Source organism: Cannabis sativa, chromosome 1, assembly GCF_029168945.1.
Source record: "Cannabis sativa cultivar Pink pepper isolate KNU-18-1 chromosome 1, ASM2916894v1, whole genome shotgun sequence".
Taxonomy (NCBI): Eukaryota; Viridiplantae; Streptophyta; class Magnoliopsida; order Rosales; family Cannabaceae; genus Cannabis; species Cannabis sativa.
Genome location: NC_083601.1, coordinates 8,558,635 through 8,577,341, shown reverse-complemented (window position 1 = coordinate 8,577,341; position 18,707 = coordinate 8,558,635). Strand labels below are relative to the sequence as shown.

Below are 18,707 nucleotides of genomic sequence, written 5' to 3'. Positions count from 1 at the left end.
TCGTGACTTTGAAATAATTCAAGAACTTTAACAAAATACTTACATTGGGTCTTAGGCAGAGACTCATGCTTGAAGCTTGGGCAGAGACTCGTGCTGATAACGTGTTATAAAATAATATAAAATAATATAAATAATATAAAGTAGATGAGAAGAAAGAAGAAGAAGATGAAGAGAGAAAGAGAAAGTGAATGAGAATTTCTGAGTTGTTTATTCTAATGGGGGTGAACCCCTATTTATACAAATATAAGAGTGAGATATTAAGAAACTAAGAAAAATGGAAACTAAGGAAAAAATGAATGTTGATTACAATTCATGGTAATAAATAAAAGATTTGGACATCCACATAATTATTAATATTTATAACAAGTCTTATATAAAACCTCACTTCATTGTAAGGTTTCACATTTCTTAAATAGGACAAAAAAGTTAAACTGTAGCTACTAGTGTAATGACTTGGTTAAATTGGTTTTTATTACTAGATGGTACACATTTTTTGATTCGAAAATTAGTTTTATAAATGTTATATTTTTTCTGAAATTAACTTTTTTATTAGGGGAGAATATATAATTTAAGTTTTATTGGGTGGTTGCATTTTCAACACATAGATATGAAAAAAATTCTAAAGTATATCCCTTAAGAGGTACATACATATAGACCCCATTTCTTTTGTAAATGTATTGTTTTTTTTTTTTTTTTAAAAGAAAGTATGTTATTAAATCAACTCAAATCAACTGTTACAGGAGTACTAATAAATCTAGGACACACATCTGTCCACAAATGAACCCCTATAGAACTAGTAACAGACTTAGCTAGTGCGTGGGCTACACCATTCGCATCACGCGAAATGGCATAACAAGAACCACTACCAACAGCAGCTAAAAGAGAAATAATCTCCTCAACAATAGGTTTAAACATAAGAATATTATCCGGACAATTAATCCAAGAACTCACAACAGAAGAGTCAGTCTCCACGCGCACCAATGAATATCCTAACCTTGTAGTCCAAAGAAGGCCCAGACGAACAGCCAGAAGCTCTGCCACCGCAACTTGAAAGTCACCAATAGCCCCCATAAATGTATTGCTTTTAGATTGATTAGAGTTAGTAATTGTGGGACCAACATGAGTAGATGTGAGTAGATGTGATTATTTTCTTTGTTGAGATGGAATTGAACTAGTGTGCCTATTTGTTAATAATTATTTTTTAGAGAAAAAAAAATATCTCACTTTGTGTTTTTGTGAATACCTAACCTTAAATTATGAAAGGAAAATATTTTGTTTCATCTCACAATTATCTCTTCTTTCAACTATATTGAAAATCACTCTGGTTGGGAGCATTGAATGATGTGTTGCTTTCAGCTAAACGAGAATTACTGAAAGATATTATTAGTACTTAATATTTTCTTTGGTGTTACAATACTATTAGTATAAGTAAGTATCTGATATCATATAATTTAAAAAGATAATTTTTAAAAAATATTACTGAACAATCACAAAACACACCACATCAAAAGTGTTGGGTACTAGTCCTAATAAGAATGCTCCAACTAAATTGATGGTGCAATAGTCAATAGGACACCTGACCACCACGTCCATATGGGTAATTTAACATTTTTTTTTTTTGACAAAATATAGGTAATTTAATTTGATAAAAAATGTAACAGTAAATTATTTAGAAAAACAAAGAAATTAGTCAAAATGAGTGACATAGGTGCCTACCTAGTTAGATTTCCAATAATATTTTGCTAATATTTTTTCCATTCTCATCACTCTATATATAGATGAAGATAGAAGCCATCATTTGTTCCACTACTAAAACAAAATAATTTTGATATTAATTTATGGAGATGAATCAAAGGCCACAAACAATTCCCCGAGTTCTTATCTTCCCCATGCCTGCTCAAGGACACGTCAGCCCGATGCTGAAGCTGGCGGAGCTTCTTGCCATGTCTGGCCTCCATGTGACCTTCCTGAACAGCGACCACATCCACAATCGTCTCATAAAGTACACCGACATGGAAACTCGATTTTCCAAGTACCCTGAATTTCTTTTCAGGACCATCTGGGACGGCCTCGAGGAGGATCACCCTCGAACTGGCGAATCGGTTTGGGATATCATTTTTAGTATGAATGAGAAGACCAAACCGGTTTTGAGAGAGATGCTAGTGTCGGGCCAACTTGGGTCGGGTGATAGTCCTTATGTTACTTATATGATTACGGATGGGCTCTTTGGTGGGTTTACTTTAGATGTTGCTGAGGAGCTTGGAATTCCTTGTGTTCATTTTCGGACCACCTCTTCTTGCTGCTTCTGGTCTTACTTTTTCTTTCCACTTCTTGCTCAGTCCGGCCAGATTCCTATCACTGGTAAGTGGATCTAAATTGTAATAAAAAATCGTATAATTGCAACTAGTGCTGCAACCATTTTATTAACTCAAACTGTAAATTAATAAAAAAATTAAAAAAAAAATATATATATAAAGTAATTTCTCTTTCTTATTTTACTTTTATAGCAAATTTACTAGTGGACCTCTTGTTACAAGGTTATAAAAATTTCAAAATAGAAAAGAAAATCAAAATGAAACAAATCAAAGAGAAGAAAAGGTAATTGATTATACATAAAGCTACGCTAAAACAGTTGAATCTTTAAATTATAGAAAAAAAAATAATGACAAAATTAAGTTTAAACCTGCTATTTTATTTATTTTTTAGCACAATAAATAATGTTTACTGTAGAGATATTTCAATTGATGAGCTCAATATATTTTATTATTTTTGTAATTTACGAGAATTATCCTATTTCCTATTTTTTAATTTTTTTTTTTAAATTTACTGTTTGAGTTTCTAAAGTGATTGCAGTACTAGTTGTAATAGAAGTTTTTATACGATTTTTTGTTGCAATTTAAGTTGCAGAACTAGTTGCAATATGTGTTTCTATATAAAATTCCATAAAAATGCAAAAAAAAAATAAATTGTTTTTAAGTGAAAAATAAAAAAAAAAATCTCATTTTTTAATGTGTGTAATATTATTTATTTTATTTTTATAAAATTAATGAGAACATATTAAAACTACAATATTTAAATAATGTAAAAAATAAAATAAAATAATTTATAGTGTAATATAAAGAATTGAGATAAAATAAATAAATTAAAATTTGGGCATGCATTTTAAAGAATTGTGGGGAAGATGTTGAGAATGCTCTTATTTTTGTTCTAACTAAAAATTATTTAGACTTATGTGATGATCGTTTCCTCACTCTCAATAAATAAACAAATAGCTAGATACATAATGTGATGTATTAATTATTTGTTGTGTATTAGCATTCAACATATACATTCGCATTTTTGTTTTTGATAAATAGTATAAAGATTCTTCTGTATAGCTCCTGATTGTTTTTGTATTTTAGATAACTTTTTTGTCAAGATTTTTGTTGTGATTACGTAAGATGTTATAACAAAAAAAATATTTAAATTTTATTTTTATCGGAGTAAATATTTATTTGGGTCTTAAATCTTGTATTTTTTGTAAAATTTATTGATAAGAATTTATATTTTTTAAAATGATAAATTAAACTTTTTATTTTTTAAAATAATATAAAAGAGTACCCTAATGTAATTTTTTATTAAAATAAAACTTAATAATAATTTCATCTTGAAAAATTATGACAAGAATAATTAAGTAACTTTTCATGCTAATTAATAATTTTTGTAGAATACAAAATCTAAAATACTACTAATCCTTATATTAAAGAAAATTTACCAAAAAACGAAAACAACTTATTTGAACACCGAAATAAATTTTATAAAGGGTATATTAAAGATTTTTCCAAAATTTAACATAGATCATGTAAGAACAATACCATGGAATCACAGTAGCAGAGGAAAAGGAAAAACAGAGAAAGAATGAAATGAAAGGCAAAAGCTAATCAAAATGATTAGCAAGACTTTATTTATATAGAGTTTTACAAAGTCTTTACTCAGCAAGTGGACATAACAGAAAAGAATAACTACCTAACTAATAACTAATTAACAGAAATAACAGAAAGCAAGATTAGTTATTAATATCCCCCCTCAAACTGAACTTGGATATAGCCATGTTAAGTTTGGATTTTAGGTAGTGAAATCTGTCTGTGGACAAAGCCTTTGTGAGGAGATCTGCCACTTGATCAACTGAGGGAACAAATTGGACAGCAAGTTGATGAGCTAATATGTGATCACGGACAAAATGTAAATCAAGTTCAATATGTTTTGAACGCGCATGAAACACCGGATTCGCTGCAAGGGCAGCTGCGCTTTGATTATCCACCCATATAATCGGACAACGTTGAATTGGAATATGAAGTTCAGATAACAGTGACACTATCCATTTGAGTTCAGCAGCCGTATTGGCAAGGGCCCTGAACTCACTTTCCGTGCTCGAGCGTGCGACAACTTGCTGTTTTTTTGTAGTCCAGGATATCAGATTATTCCCTAGAAAAACAACATACCCTCCAGTCGATTTTCGATCATCGATGCTACTTGCCCAGTCGGCATCAGAGTAGCTGTGAAGTGTCATATCTGATGTTGGTCGAAGCACCAAACCTTCAGTGACCGTCCCTTTGAGATATCGTAATAGTCTCTTACAAGCATTCCAGTGACACACGGTGGGAGCCTTAATAAACTGACTAAGTTTATTGACAATATAGGCGATATCAGGTCTTGTTAAAGACAGGTAATGTAATGCACCAATGGTGCTTCTGTACAAAGTTGAATCACAGAAGGGTTCACCATCATTGAGAAACAATTTGGTAGAAGCACTAGAGGGATTAGGAATACTTTTAGCTCCTTCCATATTCAGCCTTGTAAGTAGATCGGTGATGTATTTCGTTTGAGAAAGATACATGCCCGTTGAATCTCTGAAAATTTCTACACCCAAAAAGTAATGAATTTCACCTAAATCCTTTAGAGAGAAGTCATGATTTAGATCAGAGATAAGTTTGTTGATGAGAAAGTTACTTGGACCTGTAACTAGTATATCATCAACGTAAACTAGTAAGATGATAAAGTCTTGTGCAGAATGATAGATGAACAATGATGTATCGGCTTTGGATGCCACAAAACCCCAGTTTAAAAGGCTGGTTTTCAACTTGTCATTCCATGCACGGGGGGCTTGTTTAAGTCCATAAATGGACTTGTGTAAGAGACATACATGGTCTGGTTTGCTGGAATCTAGGAAGCCAGGTGGTTGTTTCATGTATACGATTTCGGTTAGAGTGCCATTGAGAAAGGCATTGCTAACATCAAGTTGTTTGACAGCCCACTTCTTGGTGACAGCAAGAGACAAAACTGTGCGAACTGTAACCGGTTTAACAACTGGTGAAAAAGTTTCAGCATAGTCGATACCCGGAGTTTGTAAAAATCCTTTGGCCACAAGTCTCGATTTGAATCGATCTAATGAACCATCAGCATTTAATTTGAGACGATGTACCCACTTATTATCAATGACATGCATTCCCTCTTTGTAAGGCACCAAGGACCATGTGCCAGCCTTTTTTAGAGCTGCAATTTCAGTGTTCATAGATGCGAGCCACTTGGGATTCATGAGAGCCTCTTTTAATGTTCTCGGTTCTGTAGGAAGTAGAGATTGTGGAAGAGGATGCTTTGTAGCCAAATATGACTTCGGCTTGGCTATACCATTGAGGGATCTTGTGATCATGGCATGAGTTCGAGTAGAGGCTGCTGGTATGGTGGTTCCTGCACATGGTAAAGATGCAGCATGTGGTTCTGGTGCAGAGACAGTAGGCACAAAATTTTCTGGTACAGGGGCAGTGTTTATGGTTGTGGTGTTGGTGGAAGGAATGATGGGATGTGAGGGTGTAACATGAGATTGAAATGGAGCAGATGTGGTAGGAATAATAGAGGCAGTAACAGGTGGAATATGAGGAGGAGGGGAAGCTGATATGGTAGTTTCAGTGGCTTGTAAAGTGGGTAAATTGGTTGGTAATGCCTCAGCACCAGATGATATTGCAGCATCAGACACAGTAGGTGAATTAGGTAATGGACAATTAGTAGTAAAACTAGCAGTAGGAGGAGAATAAGAAGAAAGTGGTACCTGATCTGATGCATGCTGAGAAAGAATTCCAGGATAGCAATTTTCATTGAAAACCACATTGCGTGCTATAAAGATTCGACCTTGAGCATTTTCACATAGAAAACCTTTGTGATAGGACGAATAGCCAATAAAGAGACATTGTTCAGACCTGAAATCCATTTTATGAGAATGATACGGCCTGAGATGTGGAAAGCATTCACAACCAAAAGGTTTCATTATATGATAATCGGGTGGTGTGCCAAAGAGACACTCAAAAGGACTAATGTTGTTGAGAACAACTGTAGGCAGCCGATTAATAGTGAATGTGGCATATTGAAATGCATGCCACCAGTAAGTAAAATCCAATTTACTTTGAGCAAGCAAGGTAAGACCAGTTTCCACGATGTGTCGATGCTTTCTTTCAGCCCTTCCATGTTGTTCATGTGTGTGAGGACAAGGATGAGAAAATAAGATACCTTGATCACTGAGGAATCGTTTAAAGGGTTTGTATTCACCACCACCATCAGCTTGAACAGCCTTAATAGGAAGTCCAAATTGTTTTTCTGCCATGCCTTTAAATTTAAGAAACATCTCAAGAGCTTGAGATTTTAGAACTAGGGGATAAATCCAAGTGAACCGACTAAAGTCATCAATAAAATGAATGTAATACTTGAATCCATCTTTGGATTTTATGTGGGAAGGACCCCAAAGGTCGGTATGAACAAGTTCAAGTGGTTTAGTGGCTCTATAAGTGGAAATTGGGAAGGGTAATTTGTGGCTTTTACCTTGTTGACAAGCATGACAAAATTTAAGTGTTTTTAAGGAACCGGTGTGGGGTACAAGAGATAATATTTTGCACAAGGTAGAAGTAGAAGGGTGGCCCAATTTGCAATGCCAAGTGTTGATGTCATTAGAAGAATATGTATGTAAGGCAGAGTGTGCAGAAAAAGGAGATTGATCTTTATTGATATGTAACTGATTACAAGATGTAGTACTCATAGGATTGTTACAATCAAAAAATTGATCATCATTATTACAGGCAGAATCTTGACTGTGAGAAATCAAGTTGGTGGTGAGATAACATTGTTGGTGTTGCTGAGATGAATCAGAACCTTCACTCAACATGTATAACCCTTCTTTACGCCTTCCTTTGAGGAGAGGAGCTCCGGTTTGCTTGTCCTTAACAAAACAGCAATTTCTATGAAATTCTAGAAATATATCATTATCATCAACAAGTTTAGAAATGCTGACAAGATTCTTAGTAATATGAGGAACTTGTAATACCGATTTTAATTGTAAAGGACAGGAAGGATTAAAGGAGGGAAGAAAGGACTGACCAACACTCGAGATTGGAAGTTTCTTACCATCCCCTACAGCAAGAGTCTCATTGCCATGATAAGGCTGTGAATTTTCAAGATGAGTGGCATCAAAAGCGACATGAGCCGTGGCTCCTGTGTCGGCATACCAACTGTAGTCATCCCCAAAATCTTGAACAAGTGTTGTGGAGTAGGCTTGAGGGTCATATTCAAACTCAACCTCAGCAAGATTAGCACGGGCAGGTTGGTTGTTTCTTGGAACAACCCAGTTTTTATCGAACCGATAGTGACATACAGGTGCGGTATGACCAGAACGGAGACAAACTTGACATATAACCCGTTGCTGAGTGTACCTAGGATACCCACGACCACGGCCAGAAGCAGATTGAGTGTTATCAGTCAAGTTCTTGGAGTTGGCAAATGGTCGAACACCACCAGAACGTCCATTGCCAAAGGTCAAATTGGCCTGCATTTTGACAGCCAAATCGGACATAGATTGATGATGTTCTAAACGGCTTTCATGAGAAAGGAGTAAGGCTTGAACTTCTTCAATGGTCAGATTTTCACTCCTTGATGTTATCCCTGCTACAACAGAGTCAAAATCTGGTCCAAGACCATTTAAAAGTTGTAAAATCAAGTCTTGATCATCAACTGGTGAACCAGCAACAGTGAGTGCATCAGATAGAGATTGAATCTTGTCAACATATTCAGAGATAGAAAGACTTCCCTTTTTGATATTGGAGAATTGGCATTTGAGTTGAAGACGACGGGCTTTAGTTTGGCTCGAGAATTTCTGTTCTAAAGCTTGCCACACAGAGAAGGAACTTTGATAGTTAGCTACGGATGCAAGAACCGCCTCTGTCATGGAAGATCTGAGCCAGGAAAGAAGGAGCTGGTCTTTACGCCTCCATTGAACATATTCAGGATTTGAGGAACCATTGACAAGATTCTTTGGTGGTGGTACTCCGGTGAAGAGAATTTCGTCAAGATCGTGTCCAATCACTGTTGGCACGACCTGGGATTTCCAAGAAAGGAAATTAAGACGGTCAAGTTTGAGTGTGAGAGAGGAGGTGAGTGAATGAGAGAAAGGATTCCATGAGGTAGCAGCAGAAGTCGGGGCAGAAGCCATTGGTGCAGTTGCAGGATCGGTGGTGGAAGATGCCATGGACGGTAGTCAACTAGCGATTGATACCATGTAAGAACAATACCATGGAATCACAGTAGCAGAGGAAAAGGAAAAACAGAGAAAGAATGAAATGAAAGGCAAAAGCTAATCAAAATGATTAGCAAGACTTTATTTATATAGAGTTTTACAAAGTCTTTACTCAGCAAGTGGACATAACAGAAAAGAATAACTACCTAACTAATAACTAATTAACAGAAATAACAGAAAGCAAGATTAGTTATTAATAGATCAAAACAAACATCTAGTAACACCTTATGCACTATATTATTTAAAATGCATCACTAAATTTTTTTTTTTTTAATATTTTACGTTAAATTTTACATTATACTATATACTAATTTATGTAAAATATTTCACAAAAATTTTATATTCTTCAAATTTTTAGTATATTTAATTTATTTCAAATATATAATATCAATGTATATCCATAATTATATATAAAAATAAATCACAAAAATTTTATATTCTTCAAATTTTTAGTATATTTAATTTATTTCAAATATATAATATCAATGTATATCCATAATTATATATAAAAATAAAAGTTAACCAAAAACAATTTAATAAAATAATTTTAATGAATAGTATTACATAAAATTAATATAGATGATCAAGAAATAATAATGTCATTGAGCTTCATAGAACAAGAATCCCTAACAAAAGATGGGATCTCATCTAACCAAATCAAGTTTTGAGTTTTCTATAAAAGCAAAGAGCGCGTGGCGAAAAACTCTATGTGCAGCTTCACTGACCAACCACCGTTCATTGAAGAACACTCTTGAAAAACTAGACATCAAATTAACTTGCTAATAAATCTTTTAACAAAGATATAAGCTTATTGAGAAAAAAAGAACCCTTAAAAAAACATTAACAACCGCTAAACAATTTAATTTAACAAAATTTAAATAAAGACCAATAATAAGAACCTACTTCAATGCTATAAGTAGAGCTACAAATTCTGCTTCAACAATACTTGAAAAACAACTTGCAATAGACAACAAAAATAACATTAAATAGCTCAAACGAGAATTGCCAAAAAAAAAAAAAAAAGTAATAGAGTGGGACTTGTTCAATAACTGAACACACGAATAAGACAAAAAAATAACTACCTATTAATGGCTTACAAAGACAATCTACTACAGAACCAAATGTATCCCTTGCCATAGCTCCTGCTATAATTAATTATATAGGAATAGGACTCGATCTATTGCACCGTTAAGTACATTTAATTTCAATAAATTTTTAAATCAAGAAATAATTTAGAAGTACAGTAGAATTTCTATTTAAGAATACATTTGAGAGTAGAATTTCTATTTAAGAATACATTTGAGACTAAGTAAATTATATTCTAATTGAGAAATTATAACTAAATAGAGTTACACTAGAAAAAAAAATTAAAAAACCAAAAAATATCAATGTAACAATAATAACAATAAATAATCATTAATGCTATATTATAATAGAAATATTTTAGAGTATATATAATTTCATACACGTATTATATAATTTAAAATAAAATTATTAATTTTACATAAATAAATTTACAAAATACATGTATATATTTTATTAAGATGTAATTATTCTTCTATAGAGATATACTTTGTTAATATGGAACTTAAAAAATGTATAACTAATTACAATTTAGAGATTATTTTTATTTATAACGGGCCCGAATCGGGACTTAATTTTTTTAATAACAAATTAGAGGTTATTCTTGAATAAAGTATTCTTAAATAGAAATTCTAATATACATAGTATAATTTTATATAGCTTCTATAATTTAAAGAACTTTTTATACATAGTGTAATAAAACATTTATTGAGTGCTGAGAAGCTGTGATCCTTTGGTCCAATTATGGTTTGAGCTAATCTTATAAACGCACAGTAGCACATGCTACATTAAAATCTCTGCCTTCTAACTTATATTGGATAAGATGATGTAGGAGAAAGTATTATATAATTATATCATCTCATTTATGATTACAATTTACAAGATGTAGAACACTGATCAATTACTTACATCGAAATGAAGATATGGACAGGCTTGTAACAAGTGTGCCAGGAATGGAAAGTTTTCTACGGTTCCGAGATTTGCCTAGTATGTGCCGAGTGAGCGACACAACTAACAAATCTTTCCAAATGATTTCTCAAGTGACCAACCAAACTCGGCGAGCCCGAGCACTTATCCTAAACACATTTGATGACCTCGAAGGTTCATTTGTCAATCGCTTAGCTGAGTTTTGCCCCAATATCTACACAATCGGGCCTCTTCATGCCCACCTAAATCACAGGCAAGCCCAAAACTCCAAAACGTCAACATATCCATCCTCCAATAATCTTTACGACGTAGACCGAAGCTGTCTCACTTGGCTAGATTCTCAACCTCCAAACTCGGTTATTTATGTCAGTTTCGGTAGTATTGTTGTCATGACTAAGTCCGAGCTAATCGAGCTTTGGTACGGTTTAGTGAACAGCAAGCAACGCTTCTTATGGGTGATGCGGCCAGACATGTTAATGGCAGAAGATGGCGACCGTTCGGTGCCCGCAGAGTTAGAGGATGCAACAAGAGAAAGAGGGTTCATTGTAAGTTATGCTCCACAAGAGCAGGTTCTTTCTCACTCCGCTGTGGGTGGGTTTCTAACCCACAGCGGTTGGAACTCGACATTGGAGAGTATAGTTGCTGGAGTACCGATGATTTGTTGGCCTTATTTTGCTGATCAACAAATCAATAGTAGATTTGTAAGTGAAGTGTGGAAGCTTGGATTGGATATGAAGGATGTTTCTGATAGGAAAGTTGTAGAGATGATGGTGAATGATCTTATGGTGGAGAGGAGGGAAGAGTTTGTTAAATCAACGGCTGAGATGGCTAGATTAGCCAAAATGTGTGTGAATGAAGGTGGGTCATCTTATTGTAATTTGGAAAAGTTGGTAGAGGATATGAGGTGTGGGACCAAGTGAAAATATTGCCAAGTCTTATAAAGTGAGCAGCCATTTGATTTTGATAAGTATCCTTTTTATTCATGTATCTTCTAACCATGACTTTTTTGAGTGTGTAGAAACTTTTCTAGCTAAGATCAACAATATATAGTATTCTCAAATTTTTAATAAGGACTTGCTTCCTTTCAGAAATACAAAAATTTAATAGTACGAATTTTTAAATATTTTTATAAATTTTAATTTTTTTAACAAATATTTATATTATTCTGTTTTTTCTTTGGTACTATTTCTTTGTTATTTTTTTTTTTTATGTTATTTTTATTTTTTATTGTTATTTTTATAGAATTATATAAAACTAGTTAACAGCTCGCGTTTTGCGGTGATTTTTTTTTTAAAAAAATTATATATATAAAATAGATTATATCTTTTATTTATTTAAAGATAACTAAATAATAATATTGAATCAAATTTTAACCTTATTAATTTTTAATATAATTTTTCTTTGAATAATATAAAAAGTTATCATACTATATTTTTACTTCCAACTCTTTTTAATTAGCTAAAAGGTAAAATAGTAACACATTATCATCGAAAAATATTAAAATCCCTCACTAAAAATAAATTACCTATAAAAGTGAAATAATTTTATATATAAAAAATCTTGAAAAAAAAATAAAAACAATATCATATGCCACATGATATTAAAAATCATAAACTATATACATACAAAAGGTGTTTGTATAACATCATAGGAATTAATACTTAAAAAAAGAGGCAAACTATATATACATCATAATACACATCAAGTATATATTCTTAAAAAAGAGGCAAACTATATATACATCATAATAGAATAACTAATAAAAAGTAGAATTAAAATATAGTATTAACTACCAACACTTGGAAAAATAATTTTCCTTTTTTTTTTTTAGAAATTTTACTGGTATTATAAATTAAAGTCATTTACAACATTAGAGAAAATAGGATAGGGAATTTCTCCTACCCAAACAAAGTCATCATCCAATAACCTAAAGTATATTTAGCTAAACCATGTGCTGCTTGATTAGCATTTCGTTTCACATGGGTGACTAAAACCTGAGGGAAAAAGGACAATAGACAACGAATATATCCATAATAAGATCAGAAAAGCATGATAAATCGGAATCTAATATATTTAAAGAATTTGAGACTCGAGAAGCATCAGTTTCGATATGAGTAAGAGGAAATTGTGATTGCGAAACCCAGTTAACAGCATGAAAGAGCGCTTTTGCTTCCATCTCGTCCGATCTAAAACATCCTTGTACAGCTTTAGAGAGTGCAACCACCACTATACCATTATGATCTCAAAGAATAGCACCAATGCCCAACTTTTTGTGCTCCAAATTAGTGGCGGCATCCACATTTAGTTTGAATTCATTAATCTGAGGTGGTCTCCATTTTTGAACACGCTGGTTTATAAAAGAACTCTATTGTGTAGACTAATTGTTGCTGGGAACAGCATCAGGTAGGACCGGAGCTTTGAGTTTATTGAAGTCTTCATAGAATCTGGTAGCATATTGAATGATAGCAGCCGATTATCTTGGTTTCCCACCATGAACAATCTTGTTCCTATCAGTCCATATCCCCCACAGTACACATAGGAGAGTCTCAAATTCATGTTGCTGGTGCGCAATAGACAAATGGTACAAATAATCCCCATTAAACATGCTGTGTGCGTGTCGGTAATCAATATGAAACTTTGTAAGTTTCCAAATATCCTTAGCATGCTTGAAACCAAAGAGAGCATGGCCTATTGATTCCCAATTGGAAGTGCAAAGAGAACATTCCCCTGAGTCTAACACCTTTCGTTTAAATAATGCAGCAGGAGTAGGGAGAATGTTTTGAAACACTTTCCAGGCAAAGATTCTTATCTTGGGGGGTAATTTCAGGTTCCGAAAAAATTTCTACCAATCGCAGTGTTTGTTGGAAGTAGAGGAAGAGTGTTGTTCATCAAAAGTAGTAGCTAGATGAAAACCTGATTTTACACTATAAATGCCATTAGGAGAGTGATGCCAAACTAGGCGATCAAGACCAGCAAAGTAAGACAAAGGAATATACAAGATGCGATCGATATCAATCTGTTGAAAATAGCAACTCAGTAGTTGTACATTCCAAACACGGTCTTCAGTGATGAAGCTAGAGATTGACATTGAATTAGAAACCAAAAAACTAACTGGTTTGAAATCATTGTGGCTTGGTATCCAAGGATCCTTCCCACAATCCACATGAATTCCATCACCAATTTTATACCGAAGTCCTTTTAGTAGTAATTCCTTACCCCAACAAATACTTTGCTAAGTTAAAGATGGTGAGTGACCTATGTTTGCATCAAGAAAAGAACAATTTGAGAAATACCTATGCTTGAGCCGTCTACTCAACAAGGTATCCGACATATCAAAAATCCTCCATGCTTGTTTAGCCAAAAGTGCTTGATTGAAGTGAACAAAAGAACGAAATCCCATACCTCCTTCATACTTTGACTTGCAAAGAGATTTCCATGTCTTCCAATGAATTTTTGTGCCATTTTGATTACTACCCCACCAAAAATTGGCCATCATACTCTCTAACTGATCACAAAACTTCTTAGTAAGCTTGAAGCAACTCATGCGTAAGTGAGAATGGATTGAACCACAGCTTTCAATAGCACCTCTTTTCCTCCAACTGAAAAATATTTTCTCATTCCAAGCATGTAATAGCTTCCAAACTTTTTCCTTTATGTCGCTAAAAAGTTCCTGCTTGTCACGTCCTGAGTAAGAGGGTAATCCCATATATCGTTCATGGCATTTTGTAATGGGCATGTGAAGTGTTTGAGCAAAAAAATCTTGGGCTGCTTGAGAAGTGTTGGGCGAGAAAGACATGACAGATTTATCATTATTAAGCACTTGCCCTGAAGCTTTGTGATATGTATCAAGGGACCTTTTAATTGATGTGGCCGATTGTTCATTAGTTTGACAGAACAATAAACTATCATCCACAAAGAGTAAGTGAGATACCGAGGGTGAATTATGAGTCAATCGAAGTCCTTTCAGCATTCCAGCTTGTTCTTCTGCTTGCAAAAGTCTAGAAAGACCCTTAGAGCATATAAGAAACAAATACGGAGATAGAGGATCACCTTGACGCAAACCTCTATGAGGTGTAACATGACCAACCGCCTCACCATTAAGAGAGAATGAGAAAGAGTTGGTTGATATACACCTCATAATCAGTGAAGTCTAATGATAATCAAACCTCATCTTAATCATAATTGCCTCTAGATATTTCCATTCAACCCTGTCAAATGCTTTACTCATGTCTAACTTTAAGGCCGAGTATCCAATCCTACCTTGATGTCTGTGCGTTAGATGATCTAAGAGCTCGAAAGCAATTAAGATGTTATCAGTAATAAGCCTATTCAAAAGAAGCGCTGATTGTGTTTCAGATATCACGAAAGGAAGCACTTTCTTGAATCTGATGACAATGGTCTTAGAAATAAGTTTGTAAATGACATTGCACAAACTTATGGGACGATATTCATTCATGGAAGCCGGATTGGTCACCTTGGGAATCAAAGTGATGATTGACTTGTTGAGATCTGTCAAGTCATGGCCCTCATTAAGGACACCAAGAACAAGGTTAGTAACAGATGGACCAACAATATTCCATCACAGTCTGGGCTTTTGTCAGGGCTCATTGATTTAAGAGCATCATACACATCATTGCTGGAAAAAGGAGCAGTTAAAGACCGGTTCATGTCTTGTGTAATGGTGGCTGGATCAGCAGAAAGAATATCTTGCAAAGTATGAGGATCAACACCATCAGAGGCAAACAAGCTTGTATAATAGTCACAAATCACATTTGTCATATCTGCGTTGGAAGTAACTGAAATTCCTTGAGAGTTAATCAAGGATTTGATAACATTTTTTGATTTCCTGGATGAGGCATGAGCATGAAAGAATTTTGTGTTCTGGCCCCCACATTGAAGCCAATCCACTCTTGAACGCTGATGCCAATAAGTTTCTTCTTATTCAAGCACTTCATCTAATATTGCTTCAAAATTTTTCAAGTCAGCCATGGTTGAATCTGATCTAGCAGCTGCATTATTAAGCTGAGAAACCTCTTGCTGCATATTAGAAATGTTTTTCTTCATATTTCCAAACTTTCTAACATGCCATTGCTGTAAAGCATCAGTACAAGATTGCAAATTGGTTAAAAATTCATCCATTGCACCACTAGAAGTATCAGTTCAATGTGCACGAATAATTGAGGCAACGTCTGGTTCATTCAACCAGACTTTTTCAAATCTGAATCTGGTTTTTTGTGCTTGTTTTTCCTGGTTTGATGAAAGGTAATTGACAGTAACAGCTATGGCTCTATGATCCGAAGAGTAGTAATCCAAATGTGTCGTAGTCATAGGTTTGAAGGTGGTATTCCAATGATCATTTGTAACGCACCAGTCCAACCGCTCCCTAAGAGCATTAGCATTGTGCCTACCCTTAATCCAAGTAATCCTATCACCTTCAAAAGGTTGCTGGTGCAATGAGCAAGTGTCTAAAGTCTCCCTAAAATCATCCATTGTTTTTCATTTCGCAATCCTCCCACAAGTTTATCTTAATTTGAAAGTATCTCATTAAAATCACCAATAACCATCCAAGGGAGTACAGGAGCAACATCTTTTATTCTTTTTAAAAGGGTCCAAGTTATATGTCGGTTTTGAACTGTAGGATCCCCATAAAAAGCTATAAAGTGCCATTTAGGACCATTCGAGACAGCCATATAACCATCAAAGACATTTATATTAAAATATTGCAAAGTTACATCGACATCTTCCTTCCAAAGTAACATAAGACCACCACTAAAACCTACTCTAGGGACTTCAAGTCCATGATTAAAAAGTAAAAGATTTCTAATACGAGAAATAGAATTACAAGCTAACTTAGTCTCCATAATGAAAAGTACATCGGGGGTTTGCTCTTTGACAAGCAAACGGAGTTTGCGAATGGTTCTCGGGTTCCCCAAACCGTGAGCATTCCAGCTTACAATTTTCATGGCTGCTGGCGGGACTGCGAGGCAGTCTCCGCTGAATTGTCATTTTCACCCACAGAATCCATAAAATCATTGGAAACATGGAGTTGATCCTCCTCTCCAACTGACAAGGTTGGAAGTAAGTCATTAGTAATTGTTCCTCTACATCTCTTAAGAGTTTGGCGCAGTGAAGGCCCTTCATTTTGTCTTTTGGTTTGCACATTTGGATTTGAATTTTCCTTCCCACAATTCACGACAGTAGCAGTAGTAGTAGCAGGTGCGGCTTGGGACATCAATGTTGGGTTTTGTGCCCTAAATAAAACCCTTTACAATCTGATTAGTTATCAATATAAGAAATTTGAAGTGATTTATGTTTGCATGAGTTTTACATGCTAATGGTTTAATATGTTTATTACATTTACACACAAAATCAGTTAAGTCCAGATCATATGTTTATTCACAATTACAGTATCGTCAACACAGTGGAATGTGATTGTGATCATATGAATCAAAAGACTAAGTCCCTGTTTCATCAGTGTTTTGGATTTACACTAATGTGATAATCAGCGATGATGTGTACTTACACTTGGAGTAAGTGTTATGTTCTTTCCAGGACATTGGTAAAGTATACTAGTTTCGAATGTATGGAGTATATATTGGACTGGACCGATATTGCAACTTAGTTAAGATATTATAAACTTACCGTCATATCTTTCCAAGTCAATATCAGTAGTTGATCTTAAGATTAAAAGAATCTAAATCCTGATATGCTTAGGCTCAACTCAGGAGTGTTATTCATGTTCTTTGATTTATTAGTTAAGCCTACTTTTGGGTCAGGCTGATACGTATATTTTGGGAACATGATAGTATGATTGAGTGGGAGTGTTGAACATAAATATGGAATCTATAGCTTCTACTGGTGTATAGAAGTTAAGTGATGATTCCCTTCGAGCTTAGCTAAATAGAAGTAAATGGATGAGCTCTTGTTTAAGTGACTAATTCTTAGATCACTGAACATCATTTACAGGTAGCTAAGTGTTTTAAGGGGCAAAATACGTTGAGGGGTGAGAACGGTAAAATTATCCCATCTCGATGTAAATCATCTATATAGAGGATCTTTGATCACAATAAGATTATAACAATGGTTAAATGAGATAGCATATCTATATCGTGGAACATATAATATGCTCTATATAAGTCTGAGAGTGCAATTCTAAGTTCTAAGAGTGGATTCAACGAAGAATTAATAAGTAGGGATTTACCTAGTAAATTCAGTTCACTTATTGGAAGCTCAGCATATAGATCCATGATCCCCATTCTAGTTGAGACTATACTGCTTGTAAGACTCAATAATTGATTTGTGATTAATCAATTATAGTTCTAAAATTAGACTATGTCTAATTTGTGAATTTTCACTAAGCAGGGGTGAAATTGTAAAGAAAAGAGATTCTAGGTTTATTTATTTATTAATAGACTTTATATGTCTAATTAATAATTAAATTAAATGACAATATTATTTATTAATCTATTTTAGTTATTAAATAATTAGTTTTGACATTTAAATTGTTAGAATTGGAAAATTGGCGTTTTTGAGAAAATAGAAATAAAATTTGTGAAAACTGCAAAAACCAAGTGAGGCCCATTAACACCTATGGCCGGCCACTTGGGATGGTTTTTTAAATTGATATTTTCATTATTTTAATGCCAAATAATTACTAACCTTAACCTAGTAGTTGCCTATAAATAGAAAGTGATGTCTCAGTCAAATAACAAGTTTTCATAAGTTTTCAACAAGCTTTTGGTCAGAAAATTACTTTTTCAGAAAACTGAGCTTTCCCTCTCTCTTCTATAGCCGAACCTACACTCTCTCTTTTCCTCTTCTAAATTTCGAAACCCTCAGTGATAGAGTAGTGCCCACACACAGCAAGTGGTACCTCAATCATAGATTGGAAGACTGTGAAGGATCACACACAAAGAGAAGGACATTCGGGCTCAGATCTTGATAATACTCTGCCACAGAAAGGATACAAGAGTTAGAGATCTGAGTGGAAGGAGACATTATTCCGCTGCCATCAATGTAAGGTTTTCTTAACTTTATATGTGTTTATTTATTATTTTAGAAAGTTCATATTTAGGGTGTTAAACAACATACTTGTGAGTAGATC

General features: G+C 34.1%; 1 protein-coding gene across 1 annotated transcript; it reads left to right on the top strand.

Moving 5' to 3' along the window:
• The first annotated feature begins 1,715 nt into the window (after positions 1-1,715).
• Positions 1,716-11,736, top strand: LOC115704205 (7-deoxyloganetic acid glucosyltransferase). The gene is made up of 2 exons (XM_030631422.2): positions 1,716-2,361; positions 10,598-11,736. Exons 1-2 carry the CDS (start codon positions 1,839-1,841, stop codon positions 11,521-11,523), a joined length of 1,449 nt encoding a protein of 482 aa, XP_030487282.2. The 5' UTR covers positions 1,716-1,838; the 3' UTR covers positions 11,524-11,736.
• The last annotated feature ends 6,971 nt before the right edge of the window (positions 11,737-18,707 follow it).

Excerpts from the sequence above, each read along its gene's own strand:
- LOC115704205 (XM_030631422.2), top strand. The coding sequence starts at position 1,839 with ATGGAGATGAATCAAAGGCCACAAACAATTCCCCGAGTTCTTATCTTC. Across the intron at positions 2,362-10,597 it reads CGGCCAGATTCCTATCACTG|ATATGGACAGGCTTGTAACA; the intron begins GTAAGTGGATCT and ends ATCGAAATGAAG.